This window comes from Pseudonaja textilis, chromosome 3, assembly GCF_049901715.1.
Source record: "Pseudonaja textilis isolate UNSWEBS1 chromosome 3, rPseTex1.2, whole genome shotgun sequence".
Classification (NCBI taxonomy): domain Eukaryota; kingdom Metazoa; phylum Chordata; class Lepidosauria; order Squamata; family Elapidae; genus Pseudonaja; species Pseudonaja textilis.
In genome coordinates, this window is record NC_141992.1 from 60,315,414 (window position 1) to 60,337,081 (window position 21,668).

Genomic DNA, 21,668 nt, shown 5'->3' on the forward strand with positions numbered 1-21,668 from the left:
GGAAGGAAGAGGGAGGGAAGGAAGGAAGGGGGAGGGAAGGAGGGAAGGAAGGAGGAAAGGAAGGAAGGAAGGAAGTGCTGTGGGCTTTCTTGAGGCCCTTCTGGTCTTTACAACCACCCTCCTGAAATTGAGAGAGCTCATCTCCGCCAATTCTGCCTTGCAGTCTGAACTCCCTTGGCCTGCTCTGGAGGGAAACTTCGCCAATCTCACAAGAGGCTCCCCTTCCCCAAACAAACAGGCTCACCTTGAAAGACAAGGCTCCCTATAGAATCAGGCCCTGCGTGCTAATTGAGGGATCACCACGGAGGCAGTGGGGAGGAAAGGGCCTGACCAGCATTCCCACAGCTATTGTATGGATTTTTAGGCTCTTAAAGTTCCTTTTCTCTCTCTCTCTCTCTCTCTCTTTTATATTTCCCAGCCCCTCAGGCCTGGATTAACGTGACAGACAATTTTCCCTTCGCACCTTATTGATGCCTAAATGCACTTTGAGGTAATATGAATAGGGTGGAGAGGGGGAGGAGGAGGAGAAAAGGAGCCCAGAGAAAAGAGAATAAAGTGTATGTGTGTGTTTGGGAAAAGTACAAAGCTCTATCCACGCTTGAAGGTGGAACAGAAGCAACAGTTTGGGTACAAAGTATTACAGCCAAGGCTGGGAACTGGCTGTGGGCTCCATTACCACTCTCTTCCACCTTTTTTTTAAACTTTCTTCTTCTTTTTTAAACTGCACTAACCCCTTAGATGCAACTAAAGTAGTCAAAGCCAAGCATTAAGAGTCATCCCCCTCGCCCGCCCCCCCCTTGATATCCACCTGAAAGAGCCCAGGATAATGTATTTCCTCTGCTCCTTTAACATACTGAGAAAAATCTGAAGCACCAAATCAAGAACCGGGCAAAACCTTACATAGGGAGAAGAAAGATGGGGGATATTTTACATTGAAGAAAGATTCCTGTGCCTTCAATTTCTAAGTTGCAGAGGTGGGCAGGGAGATATGAATAGGATCCTAAACAGCTGTTATGCCGATATACCCTAGAGTGAAGTAGCATGGCTCCCAACACATGGCCCACAAACGTTTGCCTTTAATTTGCGAAGTCACCAAGGTGATTCTGGGGGTTATTTTAACATTGGTCCATCTAATATTCTGGATAGTTGGCAATGTTTCCAAGGAAGGTCATGGCAGCTGATCATTTGCCAGCTTTAAACATTTTTGGTTAAATAAATAAATAAATAAATGAGCAAGGCAAGGATTTCCATTTGCCCAGAGATGGGATTTGTGACTAACTGCATCCTATTCTACAAGAGTCCCACAATGTTGCCTCCAAGCACCAAGGGTGCCACAAACGGCCAAAGAGCTGAAAGGAAGATGACAATAAACATTTTTGGGAGATGAGATGTAAGAATATGGGGCATTAGGAGGTGTACAGTCCCTTAAAGTTAATTTTAGTATTTACTTGGAAGGAAAGAAATGAATGGGCAGGATACGTGCAGAATGTTTCCAAGAAACCACTTTTTAAGTTTTGAAGGAGCAAATTATCCTGTCCATGTCCTGGGACTATGAATTCTACAGTCTAACTATGATGAGTTCATTGTGCCTTAAACCATAACCATCTCTTGCTTCTTACTTCACTAGAAATGTGGATTTAAGTTACTGGGAGTACACTATTTGTAATTTCCATTATGTGACACAAGTAAACAGCTTCTTCATTTATACTCTGTGGACCTCACTTACTTTTAGGCTGAAATTGTACCCCAAATTTGTGTTCCATGCCTTTACCTTGCTGTTTGAGGTGGGATGGTGAAGGAAAAGAGTGCATCATATATTTCTGATGTTATATCAGTGGATGCTTACTTGATTATTATCCATCCTATATGCAACTCTCAAGGGCCATCCAGTTTTGAGGATCTCAGTTATAGGTACTTTGGTTTTCCTGATTGGAATTGCAAATCCAAATGTTCTCATGAAAAAACAATCATAGGAGGAGGATTAGGGAAATGTCTTCTGCTAATGGTTTGTAAGAGAAGTCTGCTTGATATCTCTCCCCCCCCCATAACGACTAGTTGTTACCCAGATAAAAGAAAAAAGGCCTGTATACATCCAAGTGTACAATTACTATTAGTAGACTTAGATTACACTCTAAAACACAGCAGACTATACCAGTAAAAACAGGAATAATTTGGCTTAGATAATTTTAAATACCTACTCTTCATAAAAGTATACATTTTCTTTTTTTCCCCTTATCAAAAATGTTGCCAAATCAAGAATTGCAAAGCTGGGACACCTTAGATTAGTAAAGCAATATTAAGACATTTCTCTCTTGCTGTCGTCCCTCCCCCCAAAAAAAAAAAATGAAACCAAAGACATCAACAGAGATCTGAAACATCTGGTGGTTTGATTCTGACCTATTGAGAAACTCAAAATGAGGGCTCTCCCCCCACATCTTACCATGCAGTACAAATTGTGTAATCAGCCACCCCAGGTAGGCAATTTTGTGGCAAGCCGAGCAGAAAACCAAGGGAAAGCGGCACTTTCCTCATTTATGAGAGGCTCATTAGCTGAGCTCTTTGCGGTGCCTAATGATTGGAGCCCTTTTAAATGATATTTTATATTATCCCCAATCCTTCTCTTTAACTTCAAACATGTGTTTTGTTTTGTTTCTAAAAGGATGCAATGGGTTCCCTCGCCCACTCTTGCTTGCTCGCTCTGTTTTGTGTTGTTTTATTTTTGCTTGTTTTGTTTTGTTTCAGGTAAAACTCAATCATTAAAATTCAGCCCCCGTCTCTTGCATCTGCTTCGTCTTTGCCAAATGAATTGCAGAGGGAGAGAAAAGCGATTGCATTCAAATCACAGATGGGTGCAGGTTTTGGGAAGAAATTTGAGAAACACCATTGTCCCGAATCAAAACTCAGTCCTTTGCTCCACAAAGAGGGTTGCTTTAAGCCCTCTGAGTTCTATGGCACTTGTTTTTTAAACTTTCGAGGTTTCGCACAATGGCCTGCTACCTAAATGTCACAACCACTCTGATTCCAAGTGTGTCTCTCTCACTACAAAAAAATGGATGGAGGCAGCAAAATGGAGGGAACAGAGTGAGGGAAATCAGAATCATATAGAAGCTACTTCTTCATTGCCCAGGATTGTCTTTTGTGAGTCAGAAGCCAGTGAAGATGACTTAAGCTGGAACTAGAGAATAGCTGTACCAGGAGAAGAGTTTTGTTGAACCAGCAAATGAAACATATAACATGTTAACAAAGAAACAGGAATTCTGAGCATGTTCAGGCTGTGTTCTACACTGTACCTTACCAAAAGCAGTTCCACTTTACTAGGGTGGGTGGAAACCTTCCAGAGAATAATAAAAGCTGGCATATTTTTTAAAAAGAATTTTCCTGTAGTTCTTGTATTGGTTGAATAAATGGCTCAGTCATATGTAATGAATGTGTATGTACAGGACCCCACATAATTTAATACAACAATTAAGTGTTGGCCAGGTTTAACTGTTTGTGTATTATGAGAAATGGCTTGTTCAACACACCACAGTTCAACATCTCTGAGTTACTTTAGCACTATACACAAGTTACATTGCCAACGCAGATAGTTGATCACCAGTAAAATGAAGATACAGAAATTGTCCCCATTAGAAGCTGAGTGCTGGAGAAAACCTCTGGGAATCACAGATTTCAAGAGTTGCTCCAATAATCTGTGCAAATAATCTGTGACTATTGTTTGGTTGAGAGACCCTCAGAAAATATCAGTGCTTTATAGTAAGCTAAGTTTACACTTGGAACACTGCATCCAGTTCTGATCACCACAAAAAGATGCTGAGACCCTAGGAAGAATGCTGAGCGACAAAGATGATAAGATGTCCAGAGGCTAAATCCTATGAAGAAAAGCTAAAGGTACTAGGTATATTTAGTTTAAACAAGAAGGGAGACATGATAGCAGTCTTCCAATAGTTGAAGGACTGCCATAGGGCAGGAGGCACCAACTGACTCCCCAAAGCACCTGAAGGCAGGAAAAGAAGCAATGGATGGAAGCTCACCAGAGGGAGATATTTGAAAATACACAGGAATTGCCTAACTGTGGGAACTATTAGGAATAGCTTGCCTTCTGGAATTGTGGGTGCTCCGTTGCTGGATGTTTTCAAGAGAAGAAAGGACAATTATTTGTCTGAGATGGTATGAGGACTCCTTCCTTGGGCAGAGAAGTGGATCGAAAGATCTGCAAGGTCCCTTCCAACCCTATGATTCTATGAAGTTTCTAAAAAACTATACCCTACTTCCATATCATCTACATGAAATCTACATGAGTGCTTCTATGAAATCACCTATAAGTAAGCGAATTCAAAGAAAAATGTACTAATTTTTCCAGTTATTATTATTTTTTTTGGGGGGGGGGGAAGCAGAACTGTAACTCCCCCCTCCCCCGAGAATTGTAGGTCAGCGTTCCCCAGCCTGGTACCTTCGATGAATTAGGATGACAACTCATTAACTTCTCAACCAGAATTGCTGAGATTTCTATCTTATAGATCTTTAGTCCCAAAGGTGCCTTTTCAAGAGGCAACTGGACTTTGTTTTTCTTTGAAGATGTTTAGCTTCTCATCCAAGAAGCTTCTTCAGCTTAAAAACAAAACAAAACAAAAAACCACCACACCAGAAAGTCCAGTTTTCTCTTGAAAAAGCACCTTTGGGACAACCATGACCTGGATGACTGAGGATCTCCATAGACATATAGATGTGCAGGGAAAAAGCTACTACAGAACAGCTAGCACTAAGCAAGACAGAGCAATGTCTTAGCATCAAGTAATTTATTATCAGTGTTTCCTTGTACCTGGATATCTTGGCTTTTTGAATTATAGTTTGGTTTGATTTGCTTCATTGTACAAAAGAAACCAATAAGATTTGCTGTTGGCTTAAACAGTCAAGTAGGGAATTTAAACACTCACTTGTCCAATTTTACATATCTTTTATTTGAAAATTAATTATTGCCCCTAGTAAGTCAGAATAGCCAACTAGATAAACAATCCTGAATGTTCTTAATGAAAATGACGGGGTAGAAAATGCAAAAGGCATCACAATATTTTTTAACGATAAATCTTTCCAAATCCAAGAAAACTTAGCTCTTTACCAGTTATGTACATCTTTTCAAATATATAGATTTGCATGTATAACTTTTTCTCATCCGATAGGCTCAAGGAGGCAATAATGAAAGAAAAGCTGGATCTGATAGCATCTAAAGTAGCTTTTCCTGGCTAATACCTTCCAAGTGTTTTAGACTACAACTCCCATTGATCCCAGAAAGAATGTGTATGTGTGACAAAAAGAAGATAAAAATTAAGTCTTTCTTTTTAAATATTCTATCAACATGCCGAAAGAACTGGTCCATGGAGATTCAATTTCACTATTCAGAAGGTGACTGATCAAGTGCTGAGATAAGCACATGAAGCTGGCATACCATGTTTTGTTGCCCAAGGATGCATGTCAATTAACATTTTGCCACTCTCCTGGGTCAAGATACATAAACTGTGCAAGTTATCTGACCAAAGAGGGAGAAAAATCTTACACTTACCTTTGCTCACCTCTGGAATTAATTTTTTTCAGTAGCCAATTAGCTAAAATGACTTAGAATTTTCTGCCCTTTATGACATCTCTAATCTGGTGCCTGAGGCAAGCCATCACTCTGACAAACCTTAGACTGGCTTTCCTTGTGCAGGAATGAAAAACAACTGATTGGCACTCAGAAATCCTTGGACTTGTATTCTAGGCCCTTCAGATATTTACTTCATTTTCAGGGTTTTCATACCATTGCAGACATTGAACATCTATATTTCTTTATGAATCTATAGAAAATGTTCACTTCTGTAATACAGATTTAATGTAAAGTGGATGAAGAAGCTTGAAAATCTAATTACCTGCCAATGCTTAAATGAGTAAAAAAATCACTTAGTTCCCCAAAGCTGTCTTAGAAACCCTAAAACAGATTAAAGGGTACAATGTTCTTAAATCACTCACAATGTTAAGTTGCTTTCTCATTCCAGGAAAAAAAGCCATGCATCTTTCTGGCTGCCTCTGGGTAGCCTCTCATTGCACAAATAATAAATTCCGCAACAGAGAAACGTTGGGTACCAATGTGATGTGATTTTCTTTGAAAATAAGAAAGCATTACTCTATATTTGGAAGAACTATTATATTAATCAATACGATTCTCTTAGATCAAATAGATATCTGTGAGGCTAAATTCTGGTGGGCTAGAAGCTTGCCCTGAGCTTGGAGGGGGGCAAATGTTTAGAACTGTCCTTCGAAGCAGATTGCTGTCCTGCACATTCCTGAGGGTGAACTGGAGGCATCCCATCCCCCATCCCTCCATTCTCCAATGCAAACAGAAGTTGAGAAGATGAGACACTCTTATTTGGGACACAGCTGTTTAAGATGTAAAGACCCTTTAAGCATTTGGGAACTCCTGCTTATAGCTCTGAGAAAGTAAACTTTGAATGACCCCTCAGGTTAGTTTAGTCTGAGATCCCAGAGCTGAAGGCTGGGTGGAACCAGCCTAGGGGTTTGCCCGCCCACAAAGGAGGGGTGTTGTATCACTTCCCTTAGAAATGTACATGATCTTAAGGATGGGGATGGGCACAGATATACACACACACACTCACACACACACACACTGCAGCATTTAAAGAAATCTTTTCTTGCAGTGAGGCAGGCTGTCTAGGAACAAGACACAACTCGTTGGAAGGTTGTGCAACGCACAAACTTAGGCCTGCTTTTTCCAACCTAGTACAGTAAGAAAATGAGCAGTTTTTAAAATAATTGGAGAAAAAGAGAGAGAGAAAGAGAGATGCTGGAGAAGGAATTACTTGACCAGGAACATAAATTAAACAATAAGTACAATATATTTTCAACTTTTATATATTGTAAGTATGGGGATATGCATTTAGATTGCAAAACAGTAAAAAAATTTGCACCATACTAATAATATGCTTGGTTGCAACGTATTTCCCTAACACCTCTCTTCTTTCTACTCATTCAGGCAACTTTACCGTTGTTAGCTGAAACCACAGTTGCTCCGGATTACAGAAGAGACATTCGAAAGGACAGGTTGCTTTGGTACAAGATTTTAAAGACAACCTGCCTCATGTCATTTATGAGAATCTACTTGTTCCTGAACATCCAGTACTGCTGCACATTTGGCTATTGTGGAAGTATCACTCCTTAAGATAGCATTTATGTAGTACAAAGAAAATGAACAGTAAATCTTGTCAAGTGAATAAAATACATGCAGTGGGAGTGTTCCATTCTGGCTAATTGTCAATATGTGATTCATAAAACAAGTAAGATCATCATGAACAAAGGTCCAAAGGAAGACAAGAAATTTCTTTAGTGAGTTAAGGATTCCGTGGATACTTTGATTTACTTTCATACTTGCTATTACTTCTAAAATGGCAGTCACACTTATATCTTCAACATACTCTGACAAAAAAAGTGTAAAAGACAGTATATGAAGTTGGTGCCCTTATACTAATATCTTACTATAACCTGTCAGGCCCAAAACAAAGAATAGCATGGGGTGGTTCTTTCAATCAGTTTTTTTTATTGTTTTCATACTATAGACAAAATTTTGCCAGACTGACCACTTTGCTATCTGCATCTTCAAAATACTCAGTGAACTATTAGGGAGAGGCTATCTTCACCCCATTTCTCTCATACGTAACATCTGAACTGGGTTACCTTTTACTTCTCTGAAATGTTCCCCTCCCTCTCATGGGAATCCATCTTCTTACTACATTCCATCACACCATGAGCTTATTGCAAATATTTTTACCAAAATGAAACCAGCAACAACCATGCATGACTGTACATTTGTGAGATAATTCAAAAGTAGAGGTAATGAAATGAGGCAGTTTAATAAACTTTAAAACAGACCCATGACTGGCTGGGGAATTCTGGGAATTGAAGTCTTAAAGTCTTAAAGTGGCCAAGGTTAGACACCCATGCTTTAAGTTAATAAACTGTTGCCACATTTGCTCACATATACAATCTTTTTTTTTTAAAATCCATCAGACAGTTTAGTAAAGACCAAATAGAAAGAAATTTGAACCGGGGCAGAAATGTAATTTGAGATGACAACTTTGGCATGATCCTCCCTGGTTTTTAATGAAGAAAAAGCAGAATGGGGTGGGGTGGAGAAACTTATTCAGACTTGCAAGATTCTGTTCACTGTAAACTTATTTTGTTACAGTAGACTTATAACAAAAAATAGCATTAGCATTCATAACTAGAAAACTTTGGTTTTCTAGTCTGGTCTACCTTGTAGGGGGGGACAGATATGGAAAACTAGGTAAGAGAAAGAACAGAATGATTTCTAGGAGACCGTGGTGGATCGCCAACCGGAGCTGTGAAGAAGAAACTTCATATTGTAATATTTTGCTGCAGGTTCTAGTTTATATGTACAGTAAACTGCAACTATGTTCCTCTACTCATTTTCATTTAACATTTTTTTCAGATTGCAAGATAGAACTTACATCACCTATTTTTAATAAAGAATTAAGCTTAGTTTTAACTCTGTGACCACCTTATTTAATCTTTTTGAGACTTTTATTTACCAAGGCATCCACTTCCAATCTTCCATCTGCTGGAATAAATCCATTGAGTGAGATTTTTTATTAGAACTCCAAAATCCTCTAATGCAATTCTTAAATATGTAAGTTGTCACAGCAATGGTTACATCTCTGAAGCAAATAACTATGTAAATCTAAGAATCTGTTGCCCACTGTGTCAGTTCCTATTTTATTTTTTGTCTTTATTCCCAGACTCTGCAGTCAACTAATTTGCCTCCAACAAGACATAATGATCTGTACATATTTAGGATATCCTTGGACATTGTTGGAATAAACAGGAAAGCACTACCTTAACCCAGGAACAGCTAAGGACAATTTAAACCTAACTAATTCAAAACCTGAGAAGAAACAAAGACAACAGCACGGGAGCATGGCAGATATTGCAATATATGTTTTTGTTAAAAAGTTGGTAAGAGTTAGAACAAGCTATAATTCTGCAGAAACATCTTCAGGTAGGCATTTCAATACAGGTAATCTTCGATTTACAACTGTTCATTTAGTGATTGTTCAAAGTTACAAGGCATTGAAAAAAGTAACTTGTGACTTGCAACCATTGTAACACCCCCATGGTCATATAATCAAAATTCAGATACTTTTCAACTGATTCATGACAGTTGCAGTGTCCCAGGATCATGTGATCATTTTTTGAAATCTTCTTGGCAGGCAGTCAATGGGAAAGCCAGATTCACTTAACAACCATGTTACTAGTTTAATGTCAATGGTTCACTTAACTGTGGCAAGAGAGGTCGTAAAATGGGGCAATACTCACTTAACAAATGTCTCACTTAGCAACAGAAATTTTGGGCTCTATTGTGGTTGCAAGTTGAGGACCACCTGTATCAACATCATTTCTTTTGTCCATGGAGAGGAAGTCAATGACGAAAAGATACACATGCATTCATGTCTTAAGGTTCACTTATGTGAGGTCTGCATCTATTTCTTTAAAATGCATGCATGCTTGAAGGGAGCAGTGGGGACACTGCAGTTGGAACATTTCCATCTCTAACCAACTTAGTTCTTAACAATACATCTATATTGTGTAGCCAGGTGGTGAGAATGTGGTGAAAATGTTGTTTCCCCATTATATAGGCTTACTTTCCAATTTCTAAGACTTCATTCACCTGTACTCCCCATCTTGTGTTGTTAATCATTAAAAACGGAATAAAATTATATAAATAAAACAAATCATGGTATAACTTTGTACCCAGCTTTCAAATACCTGTCTATATTTTTGATAATGCAGAAAAATCCCATCAACTGACAGCAAATCTTTATGTCAGAAACTCAGTGAAGACCTACTGTATTTCAGACTTCATTGCTGTGCTGCTACTGATTCATGTTTATTTCATTGTTTCCTTTGGAAGCTTGGAAGAACACGGTGTTCAATTTGCTTTCTCCATCATCCTTGCAGCATTGTGTCCATTTTTGATCCAATATTAAAGGGCTCACAAGTCTTTCAATGTGTCTGATTTTAAAAACAAATTAGGCATCAACTCACAGGGCAAATTGTTATATTTTAAAAACTTGTTCACGCACCTGAACTGTGATCATGTGAACATGAGAGTGCAAGGACTGATCCTAACTGTGAGCACCAAAAATTTTTCAACACTATTGTAATTTTGAATGATCACAAAAGTTGAGGACTACCTGTATCTATTTGGAATAATATATGTATTTTACATTTCTAATTTCACAAAGTAAATTAAAATGTAATTTTTAAAAGGCAATTTAACAAAACTATCCTGCACTAAATGAACAAAATAGAACATACACAGACAATAGAATGGATATACTTGGGTTTTGCATCTGCTCCAGTATTAATTTAAACTTAAAAAGCTAGGAATATTAGAAGATGTACAGCCAAAAGGACTTCCCACTTTTTCCATTATACTGAAGAGAAAAAGGGAACCCCCCATCCCTCTAATTGACAAGAACAATTCCTTAAATTTTAATACTATTAATCCAGTTATACAAAAGATCTAGTGTTACAAAAGGTGTATCCAAGATATAATGTTCAATAACCATGTAACTGTGGGATGCAATAATAGTTTGCATAATGAAAATAAAGAGCCAGTGAATCTCTGTGTGTACAGCTCCTAGTGACCACATGGATTTTTTTTCTGTGATAATTAATCTATTCTTAACTGGATGTCTGGATCTTTCAGTTCTAGTGATGCACCCATCATTTTGCTGCTGATTTGTCGTCTTCTCTTTCTTTCCACCTTTCCCAGTATTAGGGCCTATTCCAGAGAGCTATCTATTCTGAGTAGAATTGTGTGTGTGTGTGTGTGTGTGTGTGTGTGTGTGTGTGTGTAACACAGAAAGAGGACACATAATAAATTTTATATAAAATGCTACTGATATTAAAGGATCAAGTACCAATATGGCTCCACATCTGCAAACCATTTTAATCACTATTTTTTAAAAATGGGAACAAATATCAAAAATCCAAACATGGTCAATTGAGAACTAAGTATCAATATTTTATTTCAGGAGGAAGGAGTATCTTTGTAGTCCTCCAAGAAGATAACTCACTTATTCAAAGAGAACAGCAATAAAAAGATGAGCACTTTTATGTGGCCTAAATGATAACTGAATTCCACTAAGGAGACCAAAACCAATGTCATATTATTAGATGTCTACATTGCTACCCACAAAATATTAACAAGTGCACAAATACTGATCATCCTTGTGGAAGGATATAGGAAACAAATTGGTTGAAATATGGAATGGTGATAATTTCTAACAATTGTTAAGGCATTTGCTTTGGATTTATGACTTAGTTCACTGAAAAATCCCATTCCCACATATTAAATTAATCTAAAGCCTAATCTGTGCCTTAGTTTAGAATAGGAGTGTCAAACTTGTATTGTCACTGCGTCATCACGTGACATATCGTGACTTTTTTTCCCCTTCACTAAATCAGGTCTGGGTGTGGCCAGAGTGTGACGCATTTGGCCTATATGCCATGCGTTTGACACCCCTGGTTTAGAATCTCATTTTTAGGTTGTGAGAAATAACCTTTTCCCCCTCATACAAATGTTGGTCAGAATGGATAAAAGTGAAGCATGGGAAAGAACTGAACAAAATGAGATTAAAGTGTATTTTAAAAGTGATTAAAATAATCAATTATTAATAACAATTTTCCAATACTTGTTGCTCACCTAGGTTTCCTGTACTCCTGAAAAACCTGCCTGGCTACTTCTACCAATAGAAAGAACCTTTCCATTCTCAGATGATCACCTCTGGATCCACTACAATGCATATCAATATTTTAGCAAGAAGTATGGTATATTTAAAAAGAAATAGAACAATGTGAAAGGGCATCTTCAGGATTTGCTAATTGAAATTACAATCCAAATCCCATTTGATTCTACAATATTTAATGGGACTATTTGGTTAAGATGTGTATATTACTCCTTGTCATTGGCAGTTAAAAAAAGGCTTTTCTGCATTGTAAAGCCCCATTGATTTCAATGAAAAAACATTAAGTATTTTCTAAACGAACTCCGCAGGACTTATAAATTGGTACACACGTTAGATTCCATTCTCCAGCTTATCTATGGAAAAAAGAAATCTTTATGTTTGTTATCTCCATTTTCAACTTGTTCAACATAAGTGAGCAGTTGAATTTTCCATTACAAATTTCTTCCCTTGGCAATTTGAGCATTTATGTATTTATTTGTGTGCACCATAGGTGATTAAAACATATCACACATACAACAATTTTGACTGACACAAATAGATTAGTTCTACTAATATATGTCCTAACATAATTTTATAAGACTCATATTTCTCCACTTTTTCCATATTTGGCAAAAATAAAGTATCTGTATTCTTAAACACTTAAGATAGTTCCTAAGTTCATTACTCCACCCAAAAGAGAATTAGAGAAAATGCATAATTATGCATAAATGCATATTTTTTCCAGTTTATATTAATTCTTAGAACAGGATAAGCAGCCTGCTACAATAAAAAAGATATGTCAAATGGAGAAATAATGGAGAACAAATGTATTATTTAGAAAATGAATTTTCCATGGTGCTTTTGTATGTCATAGTCTAAGCCTACAGTTTGTAATTCACATTAAAAAAAAAAGCTTACAAATCTATTTTGATGTAGCTTCAAGCGGCATGCTGATTCGAACGTTCCAAACTTTCTAATCCCCTGGAGAGACCAGTCCCCTGGATGGGTGAACGCATTTCTCATGTCCGTAACCAAAAACTGCAAACATTTCTTAGTACACTGTAATTTTACATTTTTATTGTTTGGTGAAACAAACAAGGTGCTTAAAACTGCAAGAAAAATAATACAAACCAGTGTCAGAATGGGAAAAAAAGCAAAAAGAACCAAAACAGAGGAGAGGAGGGAAGAGGAGGGGAGGGAGGGGGTGGGGAGGGGAATCCTGTAATTCTTCTACAATGATGAGCAAAGAACTTTACTATTTGTGCTGATTTGGACATTCATAGCCAACACCTGTTTTTTTCTGAACTGTGAGTTGGGCACTAGTCATTCACTACAATTCAATTTTTAAAACATTATTTAGATATTGATATTATCAGCAGTTCAACACACTGCAATGTAATTGAAAATGCTCCCCAAACTGAATCTGGATCAAGATCCAAAGCAAAATAAAAATAAAAATCAGTAAATAAATATCTTGCATATATGTCAAACTATCTTCTCCAAACAAAACCTTACATCTTATGAAAGAGTCAGAAAGTACAGAGGAAAAAAAAACACCCTCTGCTTTCTACTACTACAATACTGTTAAATCTCCAAGGATGAAATGTCCCATTTATTGTTTTTCTGCCTTAAAAAAAATTAGGTGGCAAAATTGAATTTCACCCACAGAAAGAAAATGCACATATATGAGAGCACTGGTTTAGCAAGATATCAAATATACAGTATTCTAGTGTCAAAAGTACAGGCAGAAATGTCCAAGAATTCTTGGTGAAAAAAGGGGTAATTGAGTAAAAATTCTACTGGACAATCACTCACATTTTAACAGTGTATTAGTTATAACAAAAGCCAGATGGTAAGTGAGCAACAGATTCTAGTGTTCAGTGTTTGTAGCAAAGTATTTTCTCTGCTCTTTTTAATGAGGTTGAAAACACATACTCATGTATGGGAAATTTTTATGCAACTATGTTTATTCATTCTTCCCAGCTTCTTGAAAGAGGCAGAGTTGGGACATTGATCTGATTTAAATGATAGGACACAGTGATTTGGATAAAGCGTTCGCCGTGCCTTATTCATTATCAAATAATTACTTAGTCCTCCAATCTGGCTTCATCTATTCTTTTGCCTCTAGAAAAAGTGTTTCTTGAGGGTACAATTTTAACTCCAATAATGATTTATTTGGATCCAGCTGGGTTACCTGTGAAAATAAAAAAGAACAAGACAGCCTGAAAACAAAAGTATAGGAAGCCTTCAATTACCATTTCAGAAATAGATTAATAAACATTCCACAATTAGTTTGATTGGTTTGTTGTTAGTTGGTATATTTAAGAGTCAGGAAATAGTCTTGTTATGCTCATAATAGCATTTGGAGCAAAACATACAAAATAAATAGTTAGCTGTATCCTTCATCTTACCTTCCAAAAGCTTTGTATTTTTTTAACAGAATCTAAAAATATTTGCACTGTGATGAAACTATTGACATTTTTATAATTTGGGGAAAGAAAAATATTACTGTTCACAGAATATACACACAAAAGTATGGTATTCCCTTAATTTAATTGGTTTCCAAGTGCATATATGAGATACATCATGTAATTATTTTACTTTGCAAGGCATTGTGGCATGAATTCATTATTCTATTCCAATTTCACAAAATTCTCATCCTATGCTTATATTATCCTGCATTTATTGATACAACAGGACTTGGATTAAAGATACATTACTGGAAATTCTACTATATGACAGAGATTTTATTTTGGTATCTATTTTTACAAATCCAAGGTATATGATTTTTCCAACAGTTAATACTTAGCACGGAAGTGCATGGCATGCAACCTACACCATTCAAGGTTTCTGCTGCACTCTAATTATAAATATTACAAAATTGAAAAATTATTAATTACCAGGCAATGGTAATATGAATTCCCTTTGACTGATTTAATGTATCTAAGTTTAAAAATATGTATATACATTTAAAAGTATATAAGTTATATGAATATAAGTTTAAAATACAAATATAAAATTTGTCTTGGCATGCTGCTCAAAGCCTGTGTGATTGTTGTCCACCAAATGATGTATAGTCATATAAAGTCGAAAGGCATCAGAATACAGGAAAGTTGATGCAGTTTATTATGTATATAATTTGCAAAGTATTTTGTGCTACTGTATTACTTATCTTCATTGTGGAAAGGTGAACACTGAACAGAAGAAAAATCTCCAAATCCACATTGCAGTCATATCTTTATTAGGTTAATCTAAGGTTACAAAATACTGTGTATATATCTATGAATTCTCAAGTTTGGCCGAGGGAGAAAAAGGGAGAAAGTATGCTGAAGTCATTTCTACATTTTGCTGTTAGATGAACAAAGGAGCAGTCTGAATATATGGAAATCAGATCATCAAATGTAAAGATTCCCCTGGACCCCAAAATCTGCTTGATAAAGAAATAATAATATTTCTCCATTACTTTTGAAAATATAAAATAAAATCAGTTTTTCTAGCCTTTTTTCATCTTTAAATGAAATACACAATACCTTTGGTAGAAGGAAAACAGAAGGAGAAAGTACAGTTAAAACTGATACTGCTAATTATATTTTATATGCCAAGTGCATCTGGTAATGACACAAGAAGTATAATGTAGTTTACTGGGAAAGGTAGAAAACGTGGAATATGTTTGTGTTATCAGCCCCTATAGGCAACAGAGGCTAGTTTCTATATCCACAAATGCAGTTACAATAACTGGACGGACCTATTGTGGACTAATAGCAAATATTTATTATGCCATTTAATGAGAGTAACCTTTGAAAGCTGGAATCATATAGCGTTTATCCCTTAAACCATTTATATGATCATTACACTGTAATGAGAAAGTTGTAGGTGCTTTCACTCGAGGCTTTCATAACGAGACTGGACAATCATTGATCTGGAATGGTACAATGTCTCCTGTTTGAGCAAGGGGTTGGATTAGAAAACTTCCACGGTTCTTTCCAACTCTATTATTCTACACTCTATTCTATAATTATTAAATATTTAAGGTTCCATTGGAAAAGCATTTATAAAGAGTATTATATACAAAGAAAGCCTGGTTTCCAGAAAATATATGACTTAAAAGAGATAAGCAGCTATGATCACATAAAACCTACTGTGTTTTTATAAAACAGCCAAAATGCTGAGTTGTAGTTTGCAATTACAGGAAGGAAGCTCTTTGTTTCCATATCTGAAGCCTTAAAACTGCTATTAATACAGGCTCATTCTCTGGACAACAAGAGTAGTGCACCTGAGAAAAGAAATTAGCTGCTTCTATTTAGTCCAAGGCTGTATCTAATTAAATCCACTCACTTTCCAAATCCCACAACGCCTGTATTGCAAAATCACAGAAAGGTAAGTAAAATGAGAATGTCTTCTGTGTATCAGGCAAAAACTGGTTCGAAATGCAAGACTGGGTTAATAAACACTATCCTCCAGACTGTAACCAGATGGAAACCTATTTTTCATTTCAGTGTGATTAACAATGCACATCCTAATCAGAATTCTTGGATTTGCAAACTCCAGTTACCCTTAATAACAACTATGAGCGATGTCCTTTTCTCAGATGCTTTTAACTTTGGAGATTTACTTGCGTACCTGGGCTAGGAAGAGATTTGCTGTCTTTCACCTTGATTTTTCAGAGTGCCTGCTGATTTTTTTTAAATTCACCTAGGGATTACATAGTTTGCAAATGTTTACACCATTACCCAATTAACTAACAATATGGCTCTTACATCTGTCAACAAATAAAGCTGTTGTTGCTTTGTTTTAGCTCCCTGGCATTTGCTGTTCATATAGGTCGTCATTGTACTTAATTATCATGCTAGATCCCTTCTGCAGCATTTACTTTGTTATTTGTGGCATATAAATATATTGCTTTAGCATGGAAAATAGAATGTTTAACATTTGTCTGACCAGAAGAAATGTCTTAAAAGGTACGCAACATCTTATCTAAATAATAATAAAAAATGATAACAATCTTTTTGGCCTATTAAACCAGTATCAAATGTGACAGTTAAATCTGTCTTATTATGAGCTTCCTACCTTTCTATATCTTTTGATAATAAGGACTGAGATATGTCAATCTTATTGAAATATAGACTCTCTCCTGGTAGATCATTCTTAACGAAAGTTAATCAATTAGAACAGAAACCAAGAGAAAAATTCCAATCTCAGTCCTGGTCCTGATTTTGGAAGCAAAGCAGGATATCAACAAGTTTTGGGGTTATAAGGCACTCTGATAATATTCTTTATAAATTTACTTAAATGAATATATATTTCAAAGAGATTACAGTTTAATTTTTTTTTTACTGTAAAAATGATTTTTCCTATTCAGCTTGACATAATAATGCTGGAAGGTAAGTTTAATTGCTACTCTGCAATTTATTTAAACAGCCAACCTCTCTGGAGAGTGACTTTGTAATAATTTTTACTCATTTAACTGATAGTAAACCCCACTAAATTCAATTAGACATTTCTGAATAGGTGTGAATAGCATTGTGCTATTAAATTTTTATGCTGTCCATCTCACTAATACGGCGACTCTAGCTATTTTAAAGATTATATTCAATTCTGAAGAATATTATGATTCTATGGCTATATTTGGGCTAGTAGGAACATTGGAAATTTTGTAAAAGCATCCAGGCATCATCATGATCATTCTGCTACAGATGCCGTCAGTTCACAAAATGGCTGCCATGATGGCAAAGACATTAACAAAATACAAATTCTGAGAAGAACAGAGGCGGGAGGCTAAAAGATAAATAACCTGCTCATGTATCTAGATGCAAAGCAATATTATGAAAGAAGAAATTTTCTCTGAATTCCCAATTTTCACAATTCAGGAAACACGTAAGTCTCTGTTAGCTTCTATCAATTGCCAAATATTAACTTTTTTAAATTTTTGGCAGGCATTTAGAAAAACCACACTGACTTCCACCCAAACGCTTCCTTATTCCCTGGAAGGAGCCCTTCTTCCTTTCTTTAGATTGTCCTTTGAGTCATATCCAACTGCTTGAGCTCCCTGCTATCCTTCACTTTTTTAGAATGTCTCTAGATCTAAGAAATCTTGGGGATTGAAGCTGGTATGTAAATTACACAGTAGTCACTTTTATAGATGTTAAGCTAATCTATTTTAAAGCCCTGAGTTTAGCAGGATGTTTTACAGGAACATGGTGCATATACATGTATGTGTATATACAATACAGCCTCCTGGGCACAAGGAAGTCAGCCTTACAGATATATAACTATTTCTGATTATACACCTGATTTATCAGGTAAGTATAATATTAATTCAAATAATTTCATGAAGACTGAACTGATTGACATTTAAATCTTCCCTATACAGACTGAAATGATACACTGCTCAAAAAAATAAAGGGAACACTTAAACAATACAATGTAACTCCAAGTCAATCACACTTCTGTGAAATCAAACTGTCCACTTAGGTAGCAACACTGATTGACAATCAATTTCACATGCTGTTGTGCAAATGGAATAGACAACAGGTGGAAAGCATAGGCAGTTAGCAAGACATCCCCAATAAAGGAGTGGTTCTGCAGGTAGTGACCACAGACCACTTCTCAGTTCCTATGCTTTCTGGCTGATGATTTGGTCACTTTTGAATGCTGGTGGTGCTTTCACTCTAGTGGTAGCATGAGACGGAGTCTACAACCCACATAAGTGGCTCAGGTAATGCAGCTCATCCAGGATGGCACATCAATGCAAGCTGTGGCAAGAAGGATTGCTGTGTCTGTCAGCATAGTGTCCAGAGCATGGAGGCGCTACCAGGAGACAGGCCAGTACATCAGGAGACGTGGAAGAGGCCATGGGGGGCAACAACCCAGCATCAGGAGCGCTACCTCTGCCTTTGTGCAAGGAGGGACAGGAGGAGCACTGCCAGAGCCCTGCAAAATGACCTCCAGCGGGCCACAAATGTGCCTGTGGCTGCTCAAACGGTCAGAAACAGACTCCATGAGGGTGGTATGAGGGCCCGACATCCACAGGTGGGGGTTATGCTTACAGCCCAACACTGTGCAGGACGTTTGGCATTTGCCAGAGAACACCAAGATTGGCAAATTCACTACTGGCGCCCTGTGACCGATGTGACAGGGTCTGGAGACGCTGTGGAGAACATTCTGCTGCCTGCAACATCCTCCAGCATGACCGGTTTGGCAGTGGGTCAGTAATGGTGAGGGGTGGGATTTCTTTAGGGGGCCGCACAACCCTCCATGTGCTCACCAGAGGTAGCCTGACTGCCATTAGGTACTGAGATGAGATCCTCAGACCCCTTCTGAGACCATATGCTGGTGCGGTTGGCCTTGGATTCCTCCTAATGCACGGCAATGCTTGACCTCATGTGGCTGGAGTGTGTCAGAAGTTCTTGCAAGACGAAGGCACTGATGCTATGGACTGGCCTGCCCGTTCCCCAGACCTGAATCTAATTGAGCACATCTGGGACATCATGTCTCGCTCCATCCACCAATGCCACGTTACACCACAGACTGTCCAGGAATTGGGGGATGCTTTAGTCCAGGTGTGGGAGGAGATCCCTCAGGAGACTATCTGCCACCTCATCAGGAGCATGCCCAGGCATTGTAGGGGTCATACAGGCACGTGGAGGCCACACACTACTGAGCCTCATTTTGACTTGTTTTAGGGACATTACATCAAAGTTGGATCAGCCTATAGTGTTTTTTCCACTTTAATTTTGAGTGTAACTCCAAATCCAGACCTCCATGGGTTGCTAAATTTGATTTCCATTGATAATTTTTGTGTTATTTTGTTGTCAGCACATTCAACTATGTAATGAACAAAGTATTTAATAAGAATATTTCATTCATTCAGATCTAGGATGTCTTATTTTTGTGTTCCCTTTATTTTTTTGAGCAGTGTACCTCCAATGCAAGTCACACTCCTGCCAATCCTTTCTTTAAATATGTATCAAATAATCTCACAAGAAAGGTTTGGCCATATCCTTGCCAATTTTCACTTTCCCAAGGAGTACACCAATTGTCCTTTTTCCTGCAGCACATATTCTCCTTGACAACAGTGTCAGAATTATCAATCATAATCATTAGGTTCAAGCACATAAAGTGTGGAAAACGTCACCAAGGTATGGCTTTTTAATCATTTTTGACCAATGAAATATATTCTTATAATGATTAAGAAATCTCGATAAAAATCTTTTTGTGATGTGATTTACTATATATAGGTACAAATGTAAAAGTTTTGGATTAGGATTTTTTTAAAAAAAATCATGAATATTATTTATAACAACTATTTCCTTTTCCTACTCAGTTTTTAAAGCTCTTTCTATTTTGTTGTTTAACACAGCTTATTATATATATACATTTATAAACACAACAGTATCATTTGACTGTTTACTAGATATAGCCTCTTACTGGCATGGGTGTGTGTGAATAAGGTGAAGTAATGGCAAACAGCCCAAGGCAGGTCATTTTAAGCAATGATATGAATATACTCATGTCAAACATGAGTAACAAGGATCATAGTCATCACCTCTGTTAACACCCAAGAACAGGATCCTATTCTCAAGCAGGCAAACTTCCTTTGCTTTTTTATACATGCATGAATTACTCTGTTGAATTTAGTAGACAAAGAATCCTTTAACTTTCATTCCTAATCCTTCTTATCAAGGTATAAGTGCTGTGAGAATCACTTAAAATGCACACCTGGTGAAGGACTAGAACTTAAAACAAATCTTATTATTAACTTGACACAAACAGTGAATCTAATCTGGGTGACAAATATTCCTTCTGTGAAAATGGTTGTTGAGCTCCAATATACAAAGTAAGAATATACTGTACACATTGAAGAGCTGCTCAGTTTGGTTTAGAAAAATGAATGTACTAATGGTTTATCAATGCTTAAAAAAACCACTAAACTGTGAAGAATGGAAGAAAGGAAAGACCGAATGGTGGCCTCAAAATTTTTAACTAGTATTGCCATTGAAAGAGTAAGATGCTGATTATTAAAGAAAAGGGCTGAATACCGTTATCTGAAAACAATTCACAAGAAAGATGTTGGACTTTACAAGCTTTTTAGCTGCTATACATTAAAGCAGCTCTTCTTTTGCAGGTTTTTTTAAATGTCTGTAAGAAAAGAACACTGTAATCACATCTTTAAAAATGTGGTTCCTTCAAAGCAGGGCTGTCAAACTCACGGCCTGTGGGCTGGATGCATCACACACTGGCCATGCCCATGCCCAGTTTAGAGAAGGGGGGGGAGTCCTGATACGTCACATGATGCCGCTGTGAGGATGTAAGTTTGACACCCCTGCTTTGAAGAATCAACTCATTAAAGAGCTATTAGAGTAAGTGCACTTTTTTCTCATATTCATGTGGAAGTCTGAAAAAAGTGGACTATACTAATATAAAGTTTGCATCTAAGAAAGGTCAAAAATCCTTCTGAGTCATTTTGAAGCATACACTGTCCTACTAAATGGTTATAGTAAATGCTTATTTGCTTCCTTTTGTTCAGGGAGCTTGTCTTCAAAGGGTTAAACTCAAATAACTAAAGAAGATTTTTGTTGCTTATAATATCTTGAAATATGTTGAAATCTGCAGAGGAGGTTCACCTTCCATTTCTTTGGTTAGAACAAGCTCACTGAATAAAACCTCTGGGAACACTGAAACATTCTTTCCAGTCATGCTTGACCAGCTTTGACGCTGCGACTTTGTGAATGCCAGGTTGAAAAGTATTGGTTTGTAGACAATGAGAAGTGGATATTAATTATTTGATATTTCAAATGTTATCAGATTTACCCACCATCAAGTGTTAAGTACTGGAAGCAATAAATAGTGTTAATTTTACGATTTGGGCAATTT

At 37.0% G+C, this 21,668-nt stretch overlaps 1 protein-coding gene across 1 annotated transcript in view; it reads right to left on the reverse strand.

Annotated features, from left to right (window-relative positions):
• Positions 1-12,842: 12,842 nt before the first annotated feature.
• Positions 12,843-21,668, reverse strand: part of FAF1 (Fas associated factor 1) — a 199,073-nt gene continuing 190,247 nt past the window's right edge. Inside the window, exon 19 of the mRNA XM_026707060.2 lies at positions 12,843-13,989. Within this exon, the coding sequence (XP_026562845.1) occupies positions 13,906-13,989 (84 nt within the window). The 3' untranslated portion in view covers positions 12,843-13,905. The remainder of the gene's footprint in view (positions 13,990-21,668) is intronic.